The 26,611-nt window shown below is 40.3% G+C and overlaps 1 protein-coding gene across 5 annotated transcripts in view; it reads right to left on the reverse strand.

The window, feature by feature from the left end:
- The window catches only part of TRPM3 (transient receptor potential cation channel subfamily M member 3), a 502,889-nt gene that overhangs the window by 207,851 nt on the left and 268,427 nt on the right, over nucleotides 1–26,611 (reverse strand). For 3 of the 5 annotated variants that reach the window (XM_030293212.1, XM_030293204.1, XM_030293213.1), the window contains exon 6: nucleotides 21,951–22,122. In XM_030293212.1, coding sequence (XP_030149072.1) covers nucleotides 21,951–22,122 — 172 coding nt within the window. Of the gene's footprint in view, nucleotides 1–5,277; nucleotides 5,353–21,950; nucleotides 22,123–26,611 lie in introns of all 5 variants that reach the window. The other 2 variants (XM_032595678.1, XM_030293198.1) reach the window with 1 other exon arrangement.

The following is a 26,611-nucleotide window of genomic DNA, read 5'->3' on the forward strand; positions in this document are numbered from 1 at the left end:
ATGGCAGTGCATTCTTCTAGCTGGTCAGTCCCCCAAACTGGGAGTCACCTTGGATTCATCTGTCCCTCTCACACCTTGTATCAAATGTAATGGTAAATCTTGCTTGCTCTGCCTTCAAATTATAGCCTGAATTATACACCTAGTCTAAGCACTGCCAGCTTTTGTCTGGATTCTTGCTATGGTCTCTTCACTGCTGTTTCTGCTTTCACACCTGCTCCCTATGTAGGCTACTCAACTCAGTAGGTGGGGTGATGCTGTTGAAACATACAAGAACACTTCTTCCTTTGCTCAAAACTCTGCAAGCTACTATTGCACACAGGGCAAGTGTAGAAGTCAAAGTTCTTACCGTCCTCATTGGATCTGGCCCTCATTCCTTCCCTGGACTCCTCTCCTACTCCTCTCCTCCCTTTCCTTCCACATGGCCACACAGGCTCCTCCTGATGTTCTCCGATCATGTAGCCCACATTCCTGCCTCAGTGCCTTTTCACTGCCATTCCTTCTGCCAGCAATGGTTGTCCCCAATATGTCACATACTCTGCTCCCTCACTTCCTAAAGTCTTCACTCAAGTGTCCCCTTTCCAGTGAGGCCTTCTCCACCACTCTATTTAAAAATGCAACCTCCTCCTTACACTCCCCTTTTTGGCCTCTCTGCCTTCCTTCTCTCCCTGACACTTATTCCTACCCAATACACTACATATTTTACTTATTTTTGGTTTCCTTCAACCCAAATGCAAGCTCCAGGAGGGTGGGATGAGCACAGACACCTGGCCTGAAGGGGACTGCTATGAAGTGCACCCTGGTGCTGCGCTCAGCACTGGAGCACCAGAACCTTCTGCCTGGCCTGGGCGTGGGGGCGGTGGGGTGGGGGACCATGCAGACTTGGGCAGTTCCAGTACCAATGGTTACCTTGGCTGAGGGAAAATAAGAGGCCTCTTCCCAATTTCCCAGGTACACTATACCTGAGGGGGGGGGGGCAGCTGAGAGGGGGAGAAGATGGGAAAGGAAGGGGAGAAGGGGAGGGGTCAGAGGGAGGACATCAGGAGGAGTGGGAGGGAAAGAGAGACACAATAAAAACTGAGATTGAATTCACCAAAACTAGATGGAAAGGGAGCTTAGAATTGGATTTATTTGATTTAAGGAAAATTTTTATTATGCAACATTTCCTACCTACCTAAGTTTATGAACCATAATTCATACTCACTGTAACGGTTCTTATTACCTGAATAACGGAAACAAGTAAGTTGACAGGACCAAACAAATCCTGTTCCATGCACGACCTGCAAACAGAATCTAAGAACGGAAATACAAGGGAGAAGAGAACTTTCTACTTGTCCCCAGTCTCCTGATGGTGCGGGCTGGCCACGTTAGTTGTTACTTCTTTCAGAATCCCCCCTCCCCCCCACCACGATTTCCTAATAAATTCTGATGTGCACCCGAGTCAGAACTCACTTCCTGTGTTCTCCCTCTGGGTGGAAGAAATGTGGCTAATGAGGAAAGGTTCAGCTCAGATTTGTTTGATGACCAGAAGAGCTGACTCGTCAATCCTCAGTCCCCCGTGTTAGCAAAGGCACACCTGTTTTTTCATCCTCCCTCCTTCCAGCAGGAATTGCCCACAGAACCCCGTGTGGTCGCAAAGACGCCCAGGCTCATTAGCCAGCAAGAACTGTTGATTCCTCTGCCTGAGATCTAGGACTTGCCTACAGGGCTGCAGCCTGTGGAACTCAAGGCAGCTTTTGAAATCTGACCCTGCTCAAAGAACAGGAACAGCCTGTTCGGTAAGGGGAAGAGCTGCTTGCTTGTTTCAGCTCTGGATGCCAAAAAAGGAAAAAAAAAGTTCGCCTATTTGGCCGGTATTACGGAATAAGGTCTCTAGTCTCCTGTTTGTTTTTTTTTTTCCTCAGAGGTTAATATCTTGAGCCAAGGGTTCAAGGTTAAAAGATTTTTATTCTGTTAGAATCTATGACAATTTTATTGCTGACATCTTGGGAGCACTATTTCTGGTCACTCTTCAAGCCTATATGAAATGCATTTCACTTTTACAGCCATCAGTGTCACTGGTGTGAAATGATTCAAACACTATTTGAAGGCAAATTATTTTAAATTCTGGGAAAGGGGCTTTGAAGGGTCTCCTGACAAATTCCCTGGCCTTAATCACCTCAAGCAAATTAAAATCTCAGCCCACTTTCTTTTAGAACCCTAGAGAGTGAGACACCTCATCCTCTCTAAATATATCCCACAGTAAAATTGTTGATTATGGCAGAAAAGTACTCAGTCAGCCAGTCAGCACAAGTTCTGCCATTTATTTTATGTTAGCCTAACTTCCTAAAGGTAGCTATGCATTTTTACTGAATGGTTGATCCTAATCTAGACTGAAAAGCAGCCATAGGCAATTATCACTTTAAATAAGGGGGGGAAGATCAATACTTACTTCTTTTTCTGTGTATATGGAAATAATGGAGCCGTGATGGCTTTGGCCGCTCCAAAAAATACACATCCTTCGACTCTCTAAGTTCCTAAGATGGAAACGATTTAATAAGAATCATGATTCAACAAGAATCATGATTCAAATTTCCAGAATAAATACTTTCATGCCCATGACAGAAGTATTCATGATGGTCTTTGCCTGTACATGTTCCTGTGCATTTATCTGCCCAGAGTCTGTCTATGTGTTACTGTTTTACTACGTGTCTTTCCTTTGAAGCTTTTAACATCTAAGCTCGTCTATTACATTTTTATGTCGTGCTGGAAACCAGAGCTAAAAATAAGGCCAGAAAAACATTTATTGACGTTTACAATAAAAATTTATTGAGCCCCTACCTGCATATACCAGGCACTGTGCTAGGTTTGCCGGATGACAAAAATGACTAAGACTCAGACTCTGCTCACAAGGAGCTCACAATCTACAGGTGACGGAGCACGGTGCAGGCAGATAGAGATCACCGCTTTACCAAAAGAGGCAGTTCTGCGACAGAGGCTTAGTGCTGTGGGAACATGGATTATATGGCAAATAATTGAGCCTACAAGAATATGTGTGTGTGTGTGCGCACGCGCGTGCGTGTGTGTGTGTGTGTGTGTGTGTGTGTGTGTGTGTTATAAGATTTCATAGAAGAGAAGATTTTCAAGCTGAGGCTTGGAAGTGTAGGTTTTTGTCCTTAAGTAGAATTGGAAGAGGTTGGAATTTCAGCAAATGTCAATACAGGAGAAAAACACCTCCAATGAGGAACGTCATCATGTCGTTTATGGGGAAATTGCAAGTAGCTTAAAAGGGGTGGAACATAAGGTCTCCATGAATTATGAAAGAAGGGGAAACCAGAGAAACAACAGATGAAAACATATAGAAAGACTTTTGGTTAGCAGTGGAATAAGGAAGAGGTTGGGTCACATCAAGAGGGTCTATGCTATCATGAGAGGAACCTATTATGGGGCTGACCAATAACAGCAGATTTTGCTGACTATTGAGACCAAAATGCCAAATATTTGCTATCCACATCTTTCTAATCTGAAAAGAGATCTCAGCATTCTTTCCTGCATGTAAAAGAACCTAAGAGATCTTATCAGAATGGTGGATAGCTCCCCTGTTGGACTCATTCAGGAACTGCGCCAGTCCCTGAACAAAGTCATTCTAATGCAGAAAGGAGCTCTTAGCTAAAAGAGAAAGCTTTTTGCTTAGCCTGGATTGGAAAATGAGTCAGATAAACAAAGTAGGCAGACTGTGAAGACACAGGTTTCACTAACATGAGATCTACTCCCCCAACATTATTCCTTTGAGTCCATTATTGTCTTGATGGACAAAGTGACATTTTAGTACCAAGCATGACAAACATTTCAGGGACAGCCAACTTGTATCAGGCCATTGCAAAAGATAAGAGAGGGCAGATGTTTAGACTGTATTATCTTTTTCACACAATCTATTCTTTTATAGATTTATAGAGGGAAAATTCTTTAAAAAGTAGAGAAAAGTTTGAACAACACGTTCAGTTGAGGGCGTCTGAAAAATGGCAGGTCATCAGAGTCCAAAGTTATGAATCATGAATTTGATATACATATTTTGGATGGTCTTTTACTTGCTCTGTTGAGTCTACAGGTAGTAGAAAGTCCAAATGATTGGGCTGAACAGGTTAGAGCATCCACAGAAGGCAATGAAATGTCCCTGATATACATGTAACCCACCTAGGGGAAGTTTAACATCCTTTTCAGGTCATGTGGTTTGAACTCAGGGCTTTCAGTCTATGAGAATATAAATTCATTATTTCTTACTTCCAGGTCTCCCTGGATGAAGTTCTGCTATGACCCTTAACTTATTGACTGCTATTGGTCTCATGGAACAGTTATGGGCTCAGTGATGGAAATTTTCATGTCATGGTTACCCCAATGCATTTGAACATGGTGCAATGATCAAAAAAGATGCCAGTGATGACAATTGAACGTCCCTTTGCCTTCCCAGCCTCCTTCATATATTCTCAGGCATAGGATGACAAAGGGAAGTCCACGAGTCACATGAAGAAAGACTGTAGCCATGGGTACACGATCAGCATCTCCTCTGCTTATCTTCACCCCCACCCTCCATGCCATCACCCTGCCCTACTTCCTCCTCACGTTGCTCCTGTGAATTCCTCCACCATCTTGCCACTAACCACCGTCCTCCGCCCAAAGTTCTCCTGTTGAAGAATTCCAGCTGAACTGATGTTCAACCCGTGTATGATGTGGAACTTGTGTTCAAACAGTTGTTGAATGAAATAAAGACCCCTAAACCCTCCAAGGTAACAAGATGTTAGGGGAGTGCCTTTTTGAGTTAAATAATGCTTCCTTCTGTGGGGTGAAAAGAGCAAGGATTTGGGAATCACATCAGCCTGGTTTGTGCTATGCTGTGCCACTAACTGGATTTAGAACAAGGGCTTAGTTACTCTGAAATGCGATTTCATCAACTGTAAAAAAGGAAGATAATAATCCCTACCTTGAAGGATCTCTGCATTGAAGGATCTCTGCTCATATATTAAGAGCAGTATATATGAAAACGCCTAGCCTAGTGCCTGGAACACACCAGCGCCTCCAGAAACGCTCATCTTTATCCTCTGTTTTATGGGGGATTTTAAGATGATAAATAATAGGGAATAATCATCATCATCTCGGATGCGGTTGGAAGTCTTAGAAAGAGATAAACAGCAGTCATAGGGAGAGAGAGCGTTAGGAATTTTGAAAGGAAATGAATGGTTTTATGGTTAATTTTCTTGGTTGGGGTTTAAGAAGAGATTCATGTTGTCCATTAATTATACTTACCAATTGGGTCTAATTGGCAACTACCCCAAAATGAATAAAACAAGCGGGAGTCAAGAGAGAAAAACGGCAGGCATCCTGTCAAAAAATAAAATCTTTGAAATTTCTACAACCCAATGGTTGAATATACATTTTATTAAAGCAGACGGACTCACCCACTTTATAAATTTATACTGTGATGGCAATCCAAGTTGCACACTGAGACTTTTGCAAAGCATCAAACAGCCCTCTGTAGCAGCTATACCTGATTTTCTCATTCTTCTACTTGTTTGGGTTCTTAAAATCAGCCATCCCCTTTGCTGGATGGAGCAAGCATCCCTCATTATTCTGCGTCAGCCTAGGTGAATGTTGTGGGGCTCAAAGGGTTAAGCAAGGCAATCCGTGTTGAGTGCTTAGCCCTTGTAAATCCTCTAGAAATGTTAGCTGTTGGTACCATGATGATAATAATAATTATGAATCTTTCGATGCTGTTTTCCAAGACTGCACAAGAACAGGATTGCCCCCTCTTTCCTTTTAAAAACATTAATTTTTTCTTGTTTTTGGAGATATGTGTCCTCTTCTCAGGTGATTAGCTACTTTTGACAAGGAGTATTTTTTCCCCTCCACTGGCTAATGTACTTAATTTCTTTTCTTTTTAAAGAATAATTGAAACCAATGACAACATATCATTCAATATGCACAATATTATTTACTGAAAAGATCCCCACATTTCCTTCTTCTTTCATTGCCAAGAAAATGACTAATTAGATACACAGACACAACCATATGTATATATAGGTATTTTATATATATCTATATATCTATATACCTATATATCTATATATTCTTCCTTCCTTCCTTCCTTCCTTCCTTCCTTCCTTTCTTTCTTTCTTTCTTTCTTTCTTTTCCTCCCTCCCTTCCTTCCTTCCTTCCTTCCTTCCTTCCTTCCTTCCTTCCTTCCTTCCTTCCTTCCTTCCTTCCTTCTGTGTATACATACATGTATATATCTACCTACCTATTTATCCAAAGAAAAAGTCATCAAAGCCACTTCATTATAATAGGTTTCCTTACCAATTTGTCTATACTATCCCAACCTGGGAGATGAATTTAATTGTAATATCAAGACTCTGGAGTTGTTAATTTACTAAACAAGCTAGGCTGGGGTGAGATGATCCAGTACCTCATTTCAAATCTAGGCCCCAGAGGAGAATCCCACCAACAGTTCTGTTTCTGCTCCTTTCTTCTTTCCCTGGAAACATTTATGGAGGCCCCAGCTTCCTAAGATCAAGCCAGACTCCTAGAGGAGCTTCAATCGGGGGCAGTCGTTGGGCAGAGGGTAGCCAATTTGTGAGAGACACAGTAAGGTCTTAATCCACTGTTACAGAACATTGCTTGGTGATTCCTCAGTGCCCACAACCTGGCAGAGGTGCCTTGTCATAAGAACGTAATCACTGGGGGCAAGACAAAGAAATATCCCTTGAAGCACAAAATGTAAGAGTTGGTTTCTGGATTCCTCTGGATTCTTAATAGTTTGTAAAATAACAAGCCAAGAGTAACTACTGTGTATTTCCCAGAAACTTACCAATTAGCATGTTCCTGAGAAATAAGTTCAGCTGGGGAGCACACGCCTCCCCAGGCCGCTCTGCTGCTGTGTATGACAATTAGACTGCTTGCTAAATACTATGAGCAAAGCCCCAGATAGAGAAAAACACAAGACCTCCTGGCAAATTTAGCACGAGCTTTTGTTTATGGGACCAACTACAAAACTGGCCTGGCTATGTGTTTCCTGCAGAGTGAAGAGCACGCTGGTATTTTCAGTGTAGTTCTTTTTTGCTTCCAGTTACCAAACCCTAACGAACAAAAGTTAAAACAACATTTTAGCGAAGATTAACCAGATTTGTTGAAGATTTGTTGCATGGCTGGAAATGGAAATGTCTAAACATGTGGCGTTTGGTGACGGTGACCCCAATTGTCTCATTATTTCCTTGATCACCCTATCGGGCATGGTGTAAAAGTGGTCTCAAGGGGGGAAATGGGGAAATAAAGGGCCACAGATTTTGCGTCAAATGAGGCTGATACCCCAAGAACCCTGCTTTCATTCCTGGCTGAGGTGCATGGAGAACTTTTCCTTATTTGAGTTCCCCTGGCGTTAGTTATGTTAAATACATGAAAAGTACTTCCCAAACTAACTCAGTGACTGTGCTGAGCAGCAGACTAAGCGTGTGGCATTCTCAGCTCAGCTAAGATCTGTGCCAGCAAATGCACGGTATGAAAAGAGGTAGGACACCTGACCTTTTCTAAGTGGGCTTTCCCATCTGGAAAATGAAGGCAGTGAACCTGGTGAGATACACACACACACACACACACACACACACACACAGATACACGATTTCTTGTAAAGTATATATATATTATATATATAACATATAATATATAATATATAACATATAATATTATATATTATATATTATATGTTATATGTTATATGTTATATATATAAATACATATATATTTATAATAATGTGTGTATATATATATAAACATGGTTATACAAAATCTCATGAGCATGTGTAGCTGTACACGTGCCCCATCTGTATATCTCTCTATATGTAATAATGTCTCAGTTATCATATATTATTCTATAGTGTACCTTTACTTCCCCCCTCTCAAGGAATGTCCAGAAAAAGGAAACAATGAAATATATATATCTTTTCCTCATGATTTTGATGTTTGTATTTCCTAAAAAACTAACCCCAGTTCACATGTAGACCTTGTTTATGTTTGCAGCTGAAATAATGCAATGTAGAGAGAGGATAAACAATTTAATGAAAGTAAAACAAATTCAATTAGACCACACGCTGTGCACTAAGTTTCTGGAGGTTGAAAGCTTTCACCTACATGGCTTATAATCCATTGCCCACATTCCACCCATCAAAATTTTACTTAAAATATCTCTGCCACATACCCCCCTTGAATGTTCTACGTAGAAATACTCTTTGTCTGAGTTCCTGTTGTATTTTATGTCTTTAAAGGGCACTTAACACTTGCTGCTTATGATAATGCAGCTCTTTGTATCCCGAGCAGGAAGAGCACAGTGGTGGGGGCTGACACAGGCTGACTTCTTGGGTTTGCCTCTTATTACCAGCCAGATGTTGGGGCTATTGTTGACCTCTTCCTACTTCAGGTTTTTTTGTTTTGTTTTGGTTTGGTTTTTTGGTCACTGGGAATAATAAATGGTACTCACTTCACAGGGTTGTCGTAAGGAGTAAATCATGATTTCTTGTAAAGTGTTTAGCACTCAATTAAACACTAGTTATTGTTAACTTATTTGTCAAACTCTAAGTTCTTCAAGTGTACAACTATGCCTTATTTATCTTGCAACCCCTACAGTGCTTGGTATGTTGTAGGTGCACAAGCCAATACTGGTAGAGCGATAGAAATACTGTCAAGGGGAAATATAGACCAGAACAATCACTACTTATTTTAAATGACAGATATTTTGAGTTCTCATTTTGCTACATTTTGAAAAGCTGAAGAGCTTTAAGCCTGTGTTTTGGCTCCCTATGAAGCATCTTAAAGGTATAGTGGAACAAAGAATATAGAGGGAGCCACTTTTCCACAGTGAGCATGACAGACAACATCCAACATGAAACAGCTGTTGAATGAGCTATTGTGTGACCCAGCTCCATCCACCTTCCAGCTCCCAAGGACCCCAGGAGAGCAGAGCTGGATTTTGCTGGTGGCCAGGACCATAAGGAAGGGAAAATGAATTATTCCAGCTCTACTGAATTGTACATATGGTAGAAATATAAAAGTATGACATTTTCGAGAGTCCCATTATACTAGGGTGTCTGGTTATGGCTAAGAATTGGGGATAAATTTCCACTCTTTTGTCATTCACTAACTCCAAGTAGGGAAGATAATTTTGTTTCTGATTTCAGCTACTATCAAATGTAAGCATCAAATCTGCTACATTGGTCTCATAATTATTATACACATTCTTTATGTATGATTAGACAGTATGATTCTCCATAACATGTTCTTAACCAGCCTCTTCCCTTAGGTTTCCTCACTTGACTCTTTCCTCTTGTCTTAGATGAAGCCGAGGATAGACAACAGATTGAGTGGGCAAGAGAAAACGTGGCTATGCTGGCTGCTTACCCAGAGGTCAGGAATGATATATATATACTTGAGGGAGGAAGGTTCTGAACTCGTACATTACATGGATAGGCTGACTACTGACAAATGTTTTCTTCCTCCTTCCTTCTCTCCCCCATCCTTCCCTCAGCCCCTCCTTCTCTCCCTCCTTCTCTCCTTCTCTCCCTCTTTCCCTCTCTCCTTCCCTCTCTCACTCTCTCTGCTTTCTTCCTTTCCCTTTCCTTCTTCCCTTCCCTTCCCCTGTGCCTATGCCTGGCCCTTTCCTTTCTTTCATTTCCTTTCTTCCCTCCCCCTTCCTTTCCTTCCTTCTTCCTTTCCTCCCTCCCTTCCACTACAAAAGCTATATTTGCTCATTGTAAAAAAACAACATTGACAAGTGTTCAAAGGTATAAGTGGAACATATCAGTTCTTATCCTACCTCCCTCACCTCAGGTTTCACTGCCTAGAAGTTACAACTAATACTTATTCACCTGTGTCCGTTCAGGTATTTTACAAGCATATACATATACTCTTTCAAATTTTTATAAACATAAATGTAATCAAAACCACACACTTGTACTGTTTTACAACGGGCTTTTTAACTTAAGAAAAAAAATATACCTTTGGATATCTTTGCATATGAGCCCAAACAGAGCTAGTCCATTATTCATAGTAACTTCAGAGTATTTCACTATATGTTTACAACATAATTTGTCAATTATTCCTGAATCTTTGAGTTATTTCCATTTTATTACTGTAAACAATACTGCAATAAATATGAATAGAATAAATTCTTGGAAGTAAAAATACATGGCCAAAGGGTATGCTCATTCAACATTTAATAGGGGCAGCCAAATTGTCTTCCAAATAAGGTTGCCCATATTTATACACACACTAGTCAGTATTTCTATATACACTTACTGACAGTAGATATTTGCAAACTTTTTTTTTTTTTTTGCTGATAGGTTAAAAACATTTCACTGTCTTCATTTTCATTTCTTTACTTTCTAGTGAGGCTGAGTATTTGTACTTTCTTCATGTGATCTTCCTGTTCATATATTTTGCCCTTTTTCTTATAGAATTTTTCTTTTGGATTTGTGGATGCCCTTTGCTTATTATAGAAATTAGCCCTTTGTTATTGTCACAACTATTGGCTTTGCTTTACCATTTGTTTTTTGAACTAGTATTTTCTAATGGGGTTTCTAAACATTGAATTTGTTTTCTACAGTGACATAGCTTATGTGAATGGAAAAGTAATAATAACTCTGAGTTTGGTTTATAGGAAGAAGGGAAAAGATACTAGGCAAGACAGAAACAGGGGAAAATAACTGTGCCACATATGGAGTATCCAGAGAGGAAAGGTGAGGTTTGTTTTCAAAGCACTTGCCTGTGGTTTCATTAAATTTGTAAGGCATTAGATCTTCCTAGCTTTATTCCTTTAGCAAGACAGAAGATAAATTCCAACTGTCTATACATCTACCTTTGTGGTTTTACTGAAAAACACAAGCTAAAAAAAAAGAAAAAAGAAAAAAGAAACCAACTAGGATTAGATGAATAAGGACACATGTATCCCGGTCTCTAAAGTGACCCAATTCACCATTTATTAAGAGAAGCTCCATAAATTAATCTTTTTATAACTGTCAGTGTCAGCAAATACTCTCAATTTTATATTTACTGTCATTCAAAACATTTTAAGAGCTCTTCAGTTATGTTTTGACAAGTTATTGGTTGTCACTTAGGGGTTATTAAAATGTAGGAATGTCATATTGTATAATTGGCACAAGAGGGCTTTAAATCCATAAGAAACTCATCTGCTCATCAGGTCTCCTCAAATATTTCCTCAACAGAGTTAGGAGATACTCTTATTCCCAAAGATAGCTAGCTCCCTCGCCCTTTTCTCCCAACAGGACTGAAGTCCTGTTATAATGTATGGAGTTGAGAGGCTGCCCAATCCCCATCTTCCTGCTTATTACCAAGAATATAGTCATGTGTAGGTCACATGAGAATTATTTTCCAGGGTTTATCTTTGAAACATTCATATCAAGAGTGCAGCGTCATAGAAACACAGAATCTTTTTAATTTATTTTTAATATTTTGGGATTTAAAATGTTACCAAATGATGTCCAACAAAATATGTGGCTCCATCAAGGATCCATTATGGCATACGCATGCAATATGCATAGCACAGCATAGGCAATTACTTTGAGGCTTAGGGGATCTGCTTGAGTTAGTTAACTTAAGGTAACTAAATGAGAATGGTCTAAAATAATCTCTATAATTTGAAACATCTCATCTCAATCCAATTTCAAGTGGAAATTATAATTTCCAGAGCCAGTGCAAGACCCTTCAACCACCTATCACTAAAAAACTCACAGGTAAAGAGTGAAAGAACATGGTACAAAGCATATGCTACAGGAGCTATTTATGGACAAGCCTTTCCAGTGAACATATTGGAACCTATAGGCAATCTTTTTTATGAATGGCAGATATGTTCTATCTCATGTGACTGCTCTGGCCATTTCTTAACAACAATCTGGAATGCTAAGCTGAAAAGATATGGCAAAACCTGTTATTTGTACCCTGATATCTATTCTTCCTTTCCCTCATAGTGATGGGATTTGAGCTAGCTATGTAATTGTACAAGATAAAGACTAAATTCCCTTTTCGCTAGGTGTAAGCATGTGACCAAATATTGGTACACGGTATGTAATCCAAGATGGTGTGTATGAATTCCTCAATGTGACTTTAAAGGGAAAGGGTATGAGTTTCCCTTATTCCTGTTTTTTTTCTGGCTAGAATGTAGATGTGATGGCAAACTCCCACGGGCCATGAAGACAGGGATAGAAAGAGCAAAAGAAAGAAGGGATCTGAGTCCTTAACACTGTGAGGCCACTACATTAAATCTGGACTCCTGCTCAGAATATCGTATATAGAAGGAATAAACTCCGGCCTCATTTAGGCACCCATTGTTTTGGGCCATTGTTACAGCAGCAGAACCTGTGCCCTAGTGAATTCAAAATAGTTCCGAGCTGAATCAAGACTCAGTAGGAAAAGTGTCATGCTAGGTTTGCAATGCCAGCTATGAGCAAGGGACCCGATGGTCTCCTGCCAACTCTAACTTCTTACTGTGTACATAGCTAACCTACTCCAAAATAGAAAACTCTCAAAAAAACCTTCTCATGTCACTCATAGGCCATATGCCTGTCTTTCTCTCTGTGCTATTGTTGACCACTTCAGGCTTAGCCTTTCTCTATTTGGCATAAATACAAAGAAATGAGACTGACTTAATCATAATAAGAATAAAATAATATGTGTAGTATTTAGGATATACCATTTATTTATATATAAATGACCTCAATCCTTTAATACAACCGCCTGAAATACTATGTGCTTATTTCAGTCATGCTGCCATTGCTAAAATATTTTTGGATTTTTTTTTGAAGCTGTAAATTCACACATTTCTTATACTAATAGGATGGGATCAAATCACTTAAACATCTGTCATGTGAAACCAGCAAGTCTTCACTGAGCACTTACTATGCATAACATTGTTAGTTTTAGTGTCAGAGAGGCTGGTAATCAATTTTAGGGATGTCAAAGGTACTCTTTAGATAATCTATGTTAAATTTCCAGGGTAAGATGGCTTCATAATTTAACATAGAAAAATAATACATATAAGGGGTCTACTACAGTCCAGGGAATGGGAAATAAATACTAGAAATGGAAGGTGAATTCTTTAAAAGCTCTGCTTCATGGGATTCTATATCACCAATCTATTCATTCACTCAAGATTTATATTACTGCCCCGCTCCCTTGCTTCCCCCCAAATTTGCAGTAATTTATAAATTAAAAATGAGATTTCTCTTTTTATTCAATTGCAAACTCTTTATTCTCCTAGCACCTTGGTTTATTAAAATATTCCCTGGGTAATGCATCTGGTGAGGAGGCTCTCCAGGGGCCTATGGGTAAATCAACATTTCTGCCTCTGTCCCCACATCAGCTAATAACTGTGGACTGTAGGGTTTCTCTGAGTATCAGGGACCCTGACAGGAGAGCTCCCAGCATTAAGCAAGTTTCTGGAGTCACCATGCCTGAAACATATAACGCTGTGGTGCTCAGAGCGGGTGCTGCTGAATTAAAAATACTGATCCGATTTACTTCATGAGTCAGTTCTGCCTGTTAAGTCGGTATGTCACTTCAAATGAAAAACAGCTTCCTTGTAACCATTGTGGCAGAAAGGTCAACTCAAATCCATTTTCAAATATGCCGAGAGCTCAAACTTAGATAATGACTTTGGTCCTCACCCAGAAGAGAACAGATTCAGAGCAAATGAAGTCAGATATAAGGAAGAACTTCCCAATGGCACATGATGTTAGGATGTGAAGCATGTGCTAGGGCTGACATCCAGCCTATTCTGTTGCTTTGGGAAACCAAAGTCTTCGCAGGTTGTCAAGATTTTAAATCTCACTGCTGTCTCACTATTGCGGCTTCTTCTCTAGTCGTTAGACTAGAACAGAGTACCTGGGCAGGGTGGGGCCTTGACAAATCAGGTGTAGGCTATTGGAAAGATTGGAAAAATTAAAAAAAAAGAAAACTCAAGGAAACACATTTGGGTTAGTGTTTCATAAGTCAAGTGATTGACAATTATGAAATTGCCATTTCATAAGTCAAGGGATTGAAGACCTGCCAGGCAGGTCTTCATGTGAAACTGCTCTGTACAAGGTAGAATATGAACATTCCTGCCTCCTTTCTCATGCCATTCAGGAGGGCCAGAAATTTTGTTAACCCCAAAGTCCCCTGATATTTTTAAATGACTCATAGGGGACCAGTGTCACCCTAGTAGCCAACTGCTATAGTCATGTCTAAGAATTATCACCAAAAATGGTGGTAAAGGAAGTAGGCTATAAACGATGCAGTCATGAGTACTTTTTTTCTGATTATGGAAATTTCACAGAAACAAAATGCTTTAAATTAGTGTGTGTCATGTCATGGAGATGAGCTATTTAAAATAAAATCTCTTGGAACCAATCGGACTTCACCAGTATTGACTCAATCTGTGCATTAGTATGTTTATGTGGCTCATGTATCGTATAACTCAGTGGAAAGGGGATATATTTGCTTCCACAATAAAGCATAATTTATTAAGGGTGACATCCTTGTACCATTGGGAGACACTATTATTATTGTTTTTGTTAGTTTGGGTGAGTAAGCCTCCAATCGTATATGGATAGGTGTGTTGGCTTAGGGACTGCATAATAAAACATACATCTTTCTTAGAGAATTCTAAACAGCAATATCCTCAAATACCAAATGTGATTATGTTTTATGAATTCTGCCATCATTTCTGCTACTTGTGTACTTAGAAATACCAAGCCCAATTTAATCTGCTGCTTTAGAGGAAGTACTCTTGGTATCTTCATCAGATGAGGCTACACTCAAATGTCAGTCATTACTCTGGGGCAAAGAAAATGTGGACAATCAAATTCTCTTTCAAGCAAACCCTGACAGTAGCAAAAGTACTGGTTATGGAAATCTAAACCAACCCAGACACTCCCATTAATTAGTATCGCAAAAAATAAATGTGTCTATAATGACTCCCATGGGGACATAATCCCTTAGGCTGGATTTAGTCTGACATAGATTTCACTTTAGAGTATGGAGATGACAAAGGCAGAAATTTCTAGCCTCATAATGAAATTTCCTACAACCTAAATTGATGTTCACAATGTAAGTAGATATGCAGTCTGAGCAAAACTTTGCATTTAGGCAAACTTAAAATAAAATTCAAACAGCAAAAGAGTAGCATTTTCATCAAATAGAGCCCAAAGATAACTAGATTTCTGTCCTCTTCTTTCAATCCCCTTTTTGAATAAAATGGTAACTTACAAGAAGAAAATTTAAAGTGTAAGATATATTCTGGGCCAATTCACATTTAGCGCAAGTTCTAACACCTCCACCAAATACAGTATTCAACAATCCTAACTGACATTCACCATGATTGTTCCAAGACACTGGAATAGCTCGATGTCTAAAGAAAGATTACATTTTCTCCATCCTGCTCTGTTTATTCAGGCAGGAGGAACAAGTAGGGTGTAGAATATATTCTCAACAATATAGAAAAAAAATTTTCTGGTTATTGCTGCAACGGTCAAGATTTTAAAATCAATTACTCTTTAACAAATAATGTTGAATACGGGCTTGATGATATGTTCCAGAACATAATCTGGAACCTCATTTTTCTTTCTGGATCTTTTCAGCAACTATAGAGATACAATGGCTTCTTCTTAACAAGCAGAGTCAGGCTTGATGTGTGGTAAAAATATTGTGATCAACAATACCCTTGACTCTGACAGGCTTCAAATGAGAACATCTAGTCTCAGGTTGGAATCCATCGCAGCCAGGCTCTCTAAGCATGGGACATGGTTTCCCTCTGCGGGACCGCTGTACCACCAGCAAGGTAAAAATGGAACAGTGTTTCTGAACTGCCACATGCCCAAATCCTTTCATATGTTGATTCCTATGTTAACTCATTTAACCAGAGTTCACAGATAGAGAAACAAAGCCTAAGAGAAGTGCTTTCATATTGAACATTTATGGGTGACATGATATGCTGTCTGGACTTCCTCCAAAGTTATCCAGAGAAGGATGTAGGCGGGCATATAGAGAGAGATTCCAAGATTGGCCAGGGTTGATAAATGTAGAGGCTAGGTGATAGTTACGGAGGTTATCATAATATTCTCCATTTTTTTTTTGTATGTGAATATTTGTAACAATAAAAATGTGTGCAAAAAATATGCTCAGGACTGTAAAGTCCCATTAGGCTGCTTATATGCTACTTTCTGGAGCAGGCCCTTGGTTGTCTTTTAGCTAATACATATTTCCTGCACAGCTACTATGTTCCCAGCAATGTGCCAAGTTGCCTCCATGTACGTGACTATGTGGACAGCAATAAAATAAATATGAGTTAAGTGTTGATTATGTACCTTTGTTTATTTAAATAGTTCAAACTTAGTATATGTATTTGGAAATGTTAACCAAAGGTGTGGGTCACCTTTGATAATTCTCTTAGTCACTTCCTTGAACCTCAGTCTAATCTTTTAGATGAATGATTTTATGTTCTTGTGGATCTCAGCCACAGTGTGGCTTTCATCCACAGACACTGATAACACTTCTGGGACACAGGTATACAGGATTACAGAGTACAGATGGCCTCACTCCCTTGCTCTCTCTCTTCCTCTTATTTGCCAGGCAAAATCCCAACAGGTGCCTAACCCAATTTTATGTCTGTTCCACTACTTGAGCTGAACATGGATGCAAAGAAAACACACAGCCCTGGTGATTCATGCCTCTTGAAATTCACCACCACAAATGCTGAGTGGGACCATGGTACTGTGGGGTAAAGCCACATTTCCCTGGTCTAGTCACTCTCCCTGTCTCTACATTAACACAGTTCTTTCCTCTCCTTAATCTCCTCCATCTCCTCCCCTTCCACACTCTTTGCTGATCATCTCCTCTATGCTTTTCTTTATAAAGCAACTATCTGCAGAGAAAGTACCTGATCATCCCAGCAGAGAATGTTCTGTCCCACCCACCTCTGAGCCCATAATACTTTGCCTTCCCTCCTGCTTGGAAGGGATGGATGAAACTGTCCTTGTCCTAAGGCCGAGCTCTTTATTTGTGCATTGAATCTCATCGTCTCCTTCTCTCATAGGGACTCTGTCTCAATTCCCTAGAGATGGGTCCTTAAGTCCCTTGTTTTTCTGCAAAAGCCTACTCCTTTGGGGCTCTCACTAGTTGCCTTGTTTTAAGAATACATGTGTCTACTCCTTGCCCTGAATGCTCATTTCATTAGCAAGTCCTCTTGAATTCTGCCTTCACAGTATGTCTTAGGACTAATATTGTAGGATTTATATGAGGCACCTAAAACAGGCAAATTCATAAAGATATAAAGTGGAAGAGTAGTGACTAGGAGCGGGAGGGAGTGGGTAAAGGGGAGTTAGTGTTTGATGGGTACAGAATTTCAGTTTGCAAGGAAGAAAATGTTCTGGGGATGGATAGTGGTGATGGTTACACACCAATGTATACGCACTTAATGCCATTGAACTGTATGCTTAAAAATGATCCAAACGGTAAGTTTTACATTATGTATATTTCACATTAAAAAAAAGATCAGTTGAGAAAATATGTATGCATATATTTGAATCCAACCACTTTGTACCACTTCTGTCGCTGCCATTCTATTTCAAACCACATTCAAACCACTGGGCATTTGTCCTACTTTAGCTCTCCCCAGAATGTTCTTCCCACAGTGGGCACCCTGACTTCATTCAGGTCTCTGCTTATAAGTCATCTCCTCATAGAGGCCCCTCCTGACCACCTAATCTCCATCATCCTCCCAATGCGCATGTGTGCATGTGTGCAAACACGTGCTTAAAGGTCCACAGTCCTATACCTTCCCCTGCTCTCTTTTTAATTGTTCTTTTTACTACCAGACATCATATATTTATTTGTTTACTCATTTACTTATTACTCTGTTTGCCCCTCTTGACTTAAGCTCAGTGAACTGTCAACAGCTGCTTTCCTCGACCTTAGCCAGGACTGGTGTATAACAGGGGTCCAAGAAATACCTGTATCCTAAAAGGCAGGCTTGGGATTGTTAGGCTTGTTAGGCTTGGAGGCTTTGCATGGTAAATGTGAAGTTTAGGAAATTGCAGATGGAAGAGTGTTCCGAAGCAGGTAACCGCTCAGGTCCAAAAGGATTCTCCTCTAAAAACAAAGTCCTTCAGTAATGAGCAACAGTACTTCAGAAAGGACTGCTCACAGCAGGGGAGGGCAGGGGAGAGACAAGGTAACAGGTGCCAGAGTGCAGAGAAAAATCTAAGATGCTGGTGCTTGTAATACACTATCATTAATAATTGGCATTTTGCTGAGAAAGGGTTTAAAGGTCTCCTGAGCAGGATTCACTTAATATTTAAGAAAAATACCTTCAGAAGATGATGTCATTTTAAGTAAGAAACAGACTTGCTGAAAGGCTGTTGTGGTTTGCAGTCAGTCCTAAGTGATGAGGAAGAATGGCATTTTGATAAGAAAAACGCTGAGTGCGTTCAGACATCCCTGGTGTCATCCGAGGTGGAATGGGTGACAAGCCATATTATTGTGGTCTGGGGTCTAATTTTCATGAGACCAAGTTGGGGCCCAAAATGGTGTTTTAGATTTAACTTTTGAATAAGAAAATAAAAAAGTAAATGAGGTTTTTAAAATGAGCTTACAAATTATTTAAAAATATGTTTTTAATGTTTATTTTATTTCTGAGAGACAGAGACAGAGCATGAGTGGGGGAGGGGCAGAGAGAGAGTGAGACAGAATCTGAAGTAGGCTCCAGGCTACCACCAGAGCTCTATGCGGGGCTTGAACCTATGAACTGTGAGATCATAACCTGAGCTGAAGTCGGATGCTTAACTGACTGAGCCATCCAGGCGCCACAAAGTTTTATTTTTAATAGGAAGAACTACGTTACTGCTAATTAGTATATAAAGAAAAAAAAAACAGTGTTCACATTAGAAAGTCGAGTTGCTGTTCTCAAGTGTTGACCAGGCATGGACTGCATTAAAGCTTTGTATTCTTACTTCCACTCTTTCCTGTTATAACCCGGTCAACTTTCCCCCTTGTTAGTCCTGTTCGGAGGCTTCTGTGTTCTCAGGGGGCACTTGGCTGCTAACTGAATCAAGGCCTTAAGCTCCTTCTCTCCTTCAGGGAGCACTGGGTCACTCCTTAAGCTCTAAACACTTTTCTGCTCCTTCCGTGCTTTGTGGTGTAAATGCAGTAAAAAGAGAAAAAGATTCATGAGTCGCTCACTTGGAGGGCGACCTGCAATCATGGTTTGCCTGGCACTTGGGGGACCCAGGGACATGGGACTTTCAATGGTAAATCTAAGACAGTCTCAGGCAGCTGAGATAAGCTGATCACTCTCACAACGAAGTTTAGGGACAGAGCTGCTGTAAAGCTATCTTGTGGTACCTTTCACTACAGCTCATGGGCAAATTGCTGACCCAGAGCCTTTTTATTTCCTGTGACCTCAGAGATCTCCCCTGGGTGTCTTTAACTTCCTCTTCCCATTTAATTATTTTCACTGAATGAAAGCCTGTGGGTTTCTACAAATCCTCAAATACAGTTCCCAAAGAAGGGAGGAAAATTCTGTTTATAAATTATGATAATTCCAATAACCATCTGGCTCCCCCTGTCCCCCCACCTCGTTCCAGTTTACTGTCACTTAACCCACTTTGGGGTCTCATCCCCTACTGAAGACATAATCCTGTGTGTGGACTTGAAGCTGTTCAGGAGTCTCTAGCCTGCTTCTCTGACCTTGTCCTCAGCTTGGTACCTGGGTACATGCTTCTCCCCTCCTTTGAATGGGCCCCTACTTGTCAATGTTTCTGTGTGCTGCTTCCTGCGTTGGTAATCCACCAAGGGTCCACGCTCTCTATAAATGGCACGAGGCACATGCAGAGGGTCCTGACTCCTCCAGCATCCCTGACATCATGACCAGCCTTGGCCTGCTGTTTGACTCCATGTTGCTGGGCTCTGCTCCTCATTGAGGCCAGGTCATGGTACAGGAGCCCCTCTGGGCCTCCCCGGCAGGGTCATCCAAACATACAGCACCTCTGTGAGCTTTCGAGAAAGGTGCCCTTCTAGGCACATAAATTACAAAAAGGTGTTCCCACTAGGATGACTAATTAGAAAAAAAGGTCTCCTTTCCTTGGGCAGCGTGTAAGGTGCAGAGCTTGGCAAACAGAGCCTTGGCTGGGTTTTAACTTCCCCTGGCATCCCCTTAGTTGAGTATGTACTTTATATAGCCGCATACCTAGCTCTCCTCCTAACTACTGACTAACCGGCCTGGCTGCCACCAGGTCCTGGCACAATGACGTGCTTTGTGTGTCTGAACAGATTTTGCCTCATTGCTGAGCACTGAACCTGACTCTGAATTTGCTCTTTGTCTGTCATGCTCCCATCCTGCATCTTTCGGGCCACTCCCATCTAGGGGCTCATTCTTAACCTGATGGTGTATAAAAACTAATGCTTTAGCCTATCAACATCTAAACAGATACCCCTGATAAGACAACATTTGCCCTTCCTATCAACTATCCTAATACAATCCAGTTTTAGTATCACAAAACCTACTACCCATTGGTTATAGTGCTTTATTACATTTGGTCTCCACGGGTTTCTGGATTGATTCAAGTCTTTTCTATCCTTTCCTTTTTCCAAAAGATATTGATCTTGGGATAATGCTGCTTCCTCTTTCCAAAGACAGTTGGGAATTCTTAGATAGAAGACAGTTTCCTAATACAGTGTGGACTTCAGGCCTACCCCAAAATGTACGATTCCAGACTCCTCTGTGAAAAAGATCAAAGTGTGAAACCTGGCTGCTTCAACAGGAGTAACACCTAAAAGGTGGAACCAGAAAAGAGAAGTATAAGAAAGAGAGAGGGTGAACATCCCAGTTCTGGGAGGAAGGTGGGTCTGGTGAAGAAAAGCCATCCTGGACAGATGCAGAGAAAAGAACGAGAGGAGAACAGCCGTTTGGACAAGCTGAAACACTTCACACTGAGCTTTCGGAAACTTATCCAGCCAAAGAGACTCTTTTGCTATTTGGAACTGCAGGCTTTGAAAGTTGAAGCGATTAGATCCAAGTCTCCCTCGTGGGACCTAAGATTACCCTGAAGCTTGAGCCTGCCCGGAATCCTCCTCCAGCGTTACTTTGTGGAAACAAACTGAACTTTATTTTGTGAGGAGGGATGGTAGATTATTTTCATACCTCTGATACTTTTAAATGGAAGCCACTTCACAACGTGGGGAGCACTGCTGTCTCCACGATGGTACCTTTCCATAGCTAACTGTGGGCACAATAACACGTGAATACTTAAGAGGTAATTTTAGTGCAACCACCAGATATGTATTATGTGGTGCACATACGTATGCACATATATATAACTACATATACTTTTAAAGATGAATAAATGCATACATCAAATTAAGATACCAAATGAAAGTTCATGAAGATGGTTACACAAGATACTTTTGTTTACAGAACATCAGTTGCCTGAAATGCCTTTCTACAGGTATAGTGGAGATCAAAACCTGTGTGTATGTATATATACCTGTGTGGTGCGTGTGTGTATATATAAAATACTTTAGCCACCAAAAATAGCTTAATAAATAGAAACAACTTCTCTAGGGTGCCTTTTTCCCTTAAAGTACCGTGTAAAGGATGTAGGACAAGTCTGGAAAGGGAAGTATATCAGCATGCATACACCCCAGAGCGGGTTGAGTTGTTCACGCCTGACAAACGTCCACTCATCCTGTGACCACATGTCTTATGCGCCTAGTCCTCTCCTCCAGACGACTTCCTCGGGTTCTAACCACTGGCCCAGCAGACACATAATGATCTGCGTTTGAAACTTGCTCAAGTGTTTGTAGCATTGCCACAAGGTGTACTTTGAGTTGCTCACTTTCAGCATGCTTCGTAGGAGGCGCGACAGTGGGAAGGGTAGCCTACTTACTTGTGTTTATCTTCTGGAGAGAAATATGCTTTTCCAGTTGTCTCCTTAGCTTCACCTCGGCTCCGTATTTGCCAGTGGTGCCATTGTCGGCCAGAATGAAGTGAGAATGCATGCTGTTGAGCACAGTGAGCTTGCTCATGGGGTTGGACATGGTCTGATATGGCCGCACAACCTGCAGGGTTTCAAAAGGAAGAGGCGGAAGTCAGAGAACAAAAGGGCAAAATATGAAAAGGAGAACCAGACAGAGAGGAGACAGAGAAGGAAAAATCAGTTCTTTGGTACAGTGAAAATATTAGCACGGTGAGTAGAAGCAAGTGTTACAGTCAGTGTTCCCCAGTCCAAGCAAGATTATAAAGAATAATGTATGTATTTATATGCCGAATTTACACAGAAAACAGAGTTTGTGCTCTCGTTGGGCTCAAAAACTGCCATGTGAATGATGGTTTCATGTTGACGTCAATCTTTTGTCTGCTGATGAACCACAAATAATTTTAATATGTAGTAATTTTGGTTTTTTTTTCTCTTTTACACAATGTCCATACTTTTTTCTTTAATGTTTATTTATTTTTTTTATTTTGGGAGAGAGAGAGAGGAAGAGAGTGAGAAGGGAAGGGACAGAGAGAGAGGAAGAGAGAGAATCCCAAGCAGGCTCTGTGTTATCAGCACAGAGCCTGACTCGGGACTTGAACTCACAAATCATGAGATCATGACCTGAGCCAAAATCAGGAGTTGGACACTTAACCAACTGAGCCATCCAGGGGCCCCACATGACGTCCATACTCTTAATAGGCACAGCAGAGCAATCACGGTTCTGGAGTATGGGAGGCGGGGCGGGGTTCTCTTTCTGTCAAGCCCATTCAGTAATCTGAAGGTCTGTTCAGTAAAAATCAACACTGTTCTTATTAGACACCTTATCTAAGTGGAAACGTTGACTATCAAATACCTGTCTCATGAGATGGATATGCATCAAAGTGTTCATCTCTGTCTTTTTTTGTGGTTGCATTATTTTAATTTTGTGGCGAATTATGTTACCTAAAGCAGTCATTCTTAGGGTGGTCTTTCATATTTTTGATATAAAAAGAAGAGCAAAACCTATTGTGAGTTTTAGTTGCCAGATCTCGTTGCTTTACGTACATCATCTAGATTCCTTGCAACAATCCTGTGCGACGCTGTTCTGCTGACCTTGTAGATGGAGAAACAGCAATGGAGGTAAAATAGGTTCTTCAAGAGTGTATTACACACAAACCCAGAATTTACACCCAGGTCTGATTCCAAAATCTATGCTTACTATGTTTACTCCCCTTCCCCCCCACTGCTTAGACACAATGGAAACAAGATGATGTTTTGGAAATCTCCTAAAATATTTAGGTAGAGACTTCGTTCAAGACTATAAAATGGAACATTGGACGAGCGCACTATTGCACAGACCCAGTATAGTTATCCCTGTACTAAATCATCAGAATTGACAGACTAGAAATAAATGCTACAGGGTGTTTATTTCCTGCCTTTGTGCACTGTGTACATTAATTATGGAGTTGAGATGCTCTTGTTAATGTTTAGTGTGTAATAACTCACCATGAAAAGTTGTAGTAAGATTGAGTAGTTTGTTAAAGAAATTACAAAGTGATTTAGCAAGGGCAGTCTTTAATAGTAAAGATCTCATAAAAGTCATTTTTTAGATCTTGATGCTGATTTCAAAATCCATTTCTATCTGCCTGGCAAACAGAATCTACTCAATAAATAGTGAATGAATGAACAGGAAAACTTGACACAGGCATGCTTTTGTTCAAAATTAGAAAAAAGAAAGAACCCTCTTTTCTGAATTGTTTGGGAATTGACCTAATCTAAATTTAAAATGTGTAATTTTAAGCTTTTGAAATATCCTTCGTTCCTTTTAATATATGTCTTATTTGTTAATGTAGCATTAATATAACATAAATTCATAGCTTCATTTTAGTTGACTCTTAATGATAAAGGAAACTCATAACTTTTTGATTATTGTTTCCAGTAATGGATGGGACTTTTTTTTCCTGTAACCGAACAGCATTCAATTACTCCTTTGTCTACATGAGCGAATGAAAGTCCCCAAAATACAGAGAGAGTGGTGTGCTAACTCCATCCTGAGTTCTTCATCACTGGAAGAGTGGGTCGCTTGTGGTTGAAATTCCCATTTTGTTGTTACTCATTTTTGATCATAAAACATTCATTCTACAGCAGAGTGCAAGTTAATAAATATTAATGCTTTGTTGAAAGAGGCTTAGCAGACGGACTTTCTCCTATTCTTAAAGTGCCTCTGCACTGAACCTTTGGACAAAAGAAAATGCTGTAGTTACTGTTCTCTCTTTTCCAACAGCAGATCTCCAAGGCACCATGCCAAGAAGGAGGAAGACCCAAAGAATTTCCTTGAGAGGCAGGGGACAGCGGATTTTCTAGAGGTTAAACTATGCATGATAGTGAATCCCAGACACTTGTTCTAGGTGAGACATGAGAATACATTTTCTAATTCCTGGGAACTAATTAAGGACCATCAGTGAACAGCAAATTTTTGAATGAATAAAGTAGTGAAAATAATTCAGGGTCAACTGACATAACCACAATCTGAGAAGAGAACACCAATAAATCATCTAACTATACTCTCTATGTATGTTTCCTTCACTACAGGATTCTAAGGACAGTGATGCTTCAGTCTTCTGAGTTTTGACCTTCTTTCCTGGTGAAACATGGTGTACCAGCTCTTTGGAAATACTGTCCATTTGAATCAGTCATGGCTAGAGGGTCAAATTTCCAGCATCACTCATCAATTTTAACTTCTTTGTCTAACTGCTCTCCATTTCATTTGATCTTGTATGAAGGTAAGTTAGAGGTGCGCATATATCGGTAGAGATTTTGTCTGCTGTGTAACAGGGGATATACATCTGAAAAATAACTAAATGCCCTAATTTATTTTCCTGTCATCACTGGAGGAAGATCTGCTGAACCCTGGAAAACTTGGAACATATGAGCCATGGAAATCCGTTTGAGTCCCCTTCGTTCTGCCAAGTGGCTGTGTGAATCTGAGGCACACGTTTTTAATCTGTGAAAGGGAAATGATAAAAACCACTTACCTCGTGGGGGTTAGATGAGATTTAAGGTGCAAAGTACCTGGCACCTTGCCTGGTTCCTGGCAGGCAATACATAAATGTGAATTCTTTCTCAAGCTCGGCTTTATTTTACCAACTATACTAGCGAACAAAATGACAGACAAATCACACCGTCTCTTGTTTTACGCAAGGGATTTAAATCAATCAATAGAAGTAAAGGAAAAAATTAGCAGTCAGTTGGCAAAACACACAAAGTGTTTTCTACTTTGTCACCTCCTCTCAGGCCACTTCAGAGGGTGATGCTCTGGAATTGTTTGTGGGTTAACTGCAAAGGTGGAAACGACTTCCCAAATACTTCAGAAGAGGAATGTGTCTTGGCCTAACTTGCCTACAAAATCCACTTAATATTCTTCATAACAAACATACCAGCAGTCTATTCTTATTTGAGTTACAATTTGCATATCTACAAAAGATTTGCTGATCTTCCTGTTATGTTTCTCAAATAGGAAAATAATAACGTCTTTGTGCCACAGATGAATTCTTCCCTCTGACAACATTTTGGAGGTAACGCATCCATTTTTATTGTTAAAGGCTCATAGAAAAGGATTCTTTTGGAAAGTGTGTGTGTGTGTGTGTGTGTGTGTGTGTGCGTGTGCATGAGAGTGCATGACAAGAACAAGTGTGACATGTTCAGGACATGTAGACAGACTTGTAGGCTCTAGCTTATTTTTCAGCCAGTGTTTTCTCAGAGAATCAAGCCCTAATGCCTATACATAATGGACCACCTCTCCTAAGAATATAGGATGGTCCAGGTTATGTACCATCTTTGAGAGAATTAAGAAAAGAGTCAATCAAACAATTTTCTGTGTTTATATTTCAGATGAGGAACCTGGGAGGAGAAAGGCTGAATGACATCAGAAAGGCCTACACATAAAGGGGTCTTGCATGATTGGTAAATACAGGACTATGTATACCCAGAAGGGAAATTTGCTTAGAAATGGATTTTAGATACTTTGCACTCTTTGGGTATCATGGGCTAGGATACCTCTAAGTGATAACATTTTGCCCCTCTTTCTTGTCCCTCAAGGGTAGATGAGAGACTTCTTCACTCTTTAATACATGGTATACCACTGTGTATTGGCTGATTGGTAAAATTCTGGTTCCAAGGCCTCTGTGTACCTTGACTCTGAAAGAGAAGCCATGAAGTGGAAGGTTTGTAAGAAGTTAAGGAAGGTGAAGGCCCTTTATGTCATGCGCTTGTCATTATCAATGCCAGGAGAGGAACGCTCCAGAGGCGCCATGGAAAATCTCAACATTCTTTATGGGTGGGTGTCAGCGTGCTGCATTTCTTATCCCTGGATGAGCTTAAGTAGATCATTTTGGAGCTGATCTAAGATACCTGCTTGAGTTTTCCTAGCTATTTTCACATGTGTTCTGGTCTCACTCAGGAGTACTCAGTGGGAAGTTAGGAGATGGAGGTTCTAGTTCCTTCCAGTTACTAATGTGTGACCTTGGGCAACAAGTCTTTCAACTCATTCATTCCTTTGTTTATTCACTCATTAAGAATGTCTTGAGGAAATG

This window comes from Lynx canadensis, chromosome D4 (genome assembly GCF_007474595.2).
Source record: "Lynx canadensis isolate LIC74 chromosome D4, mLynCan4.pri.v2, whole genome shotgun sequence".
Taxonomy (NCBI): domain Eukaryota; kingdom Metazoa; phylum Chordata; class Mammalia; order Carnivora; family Felidae; genus Lynx; species Lynx canadensis.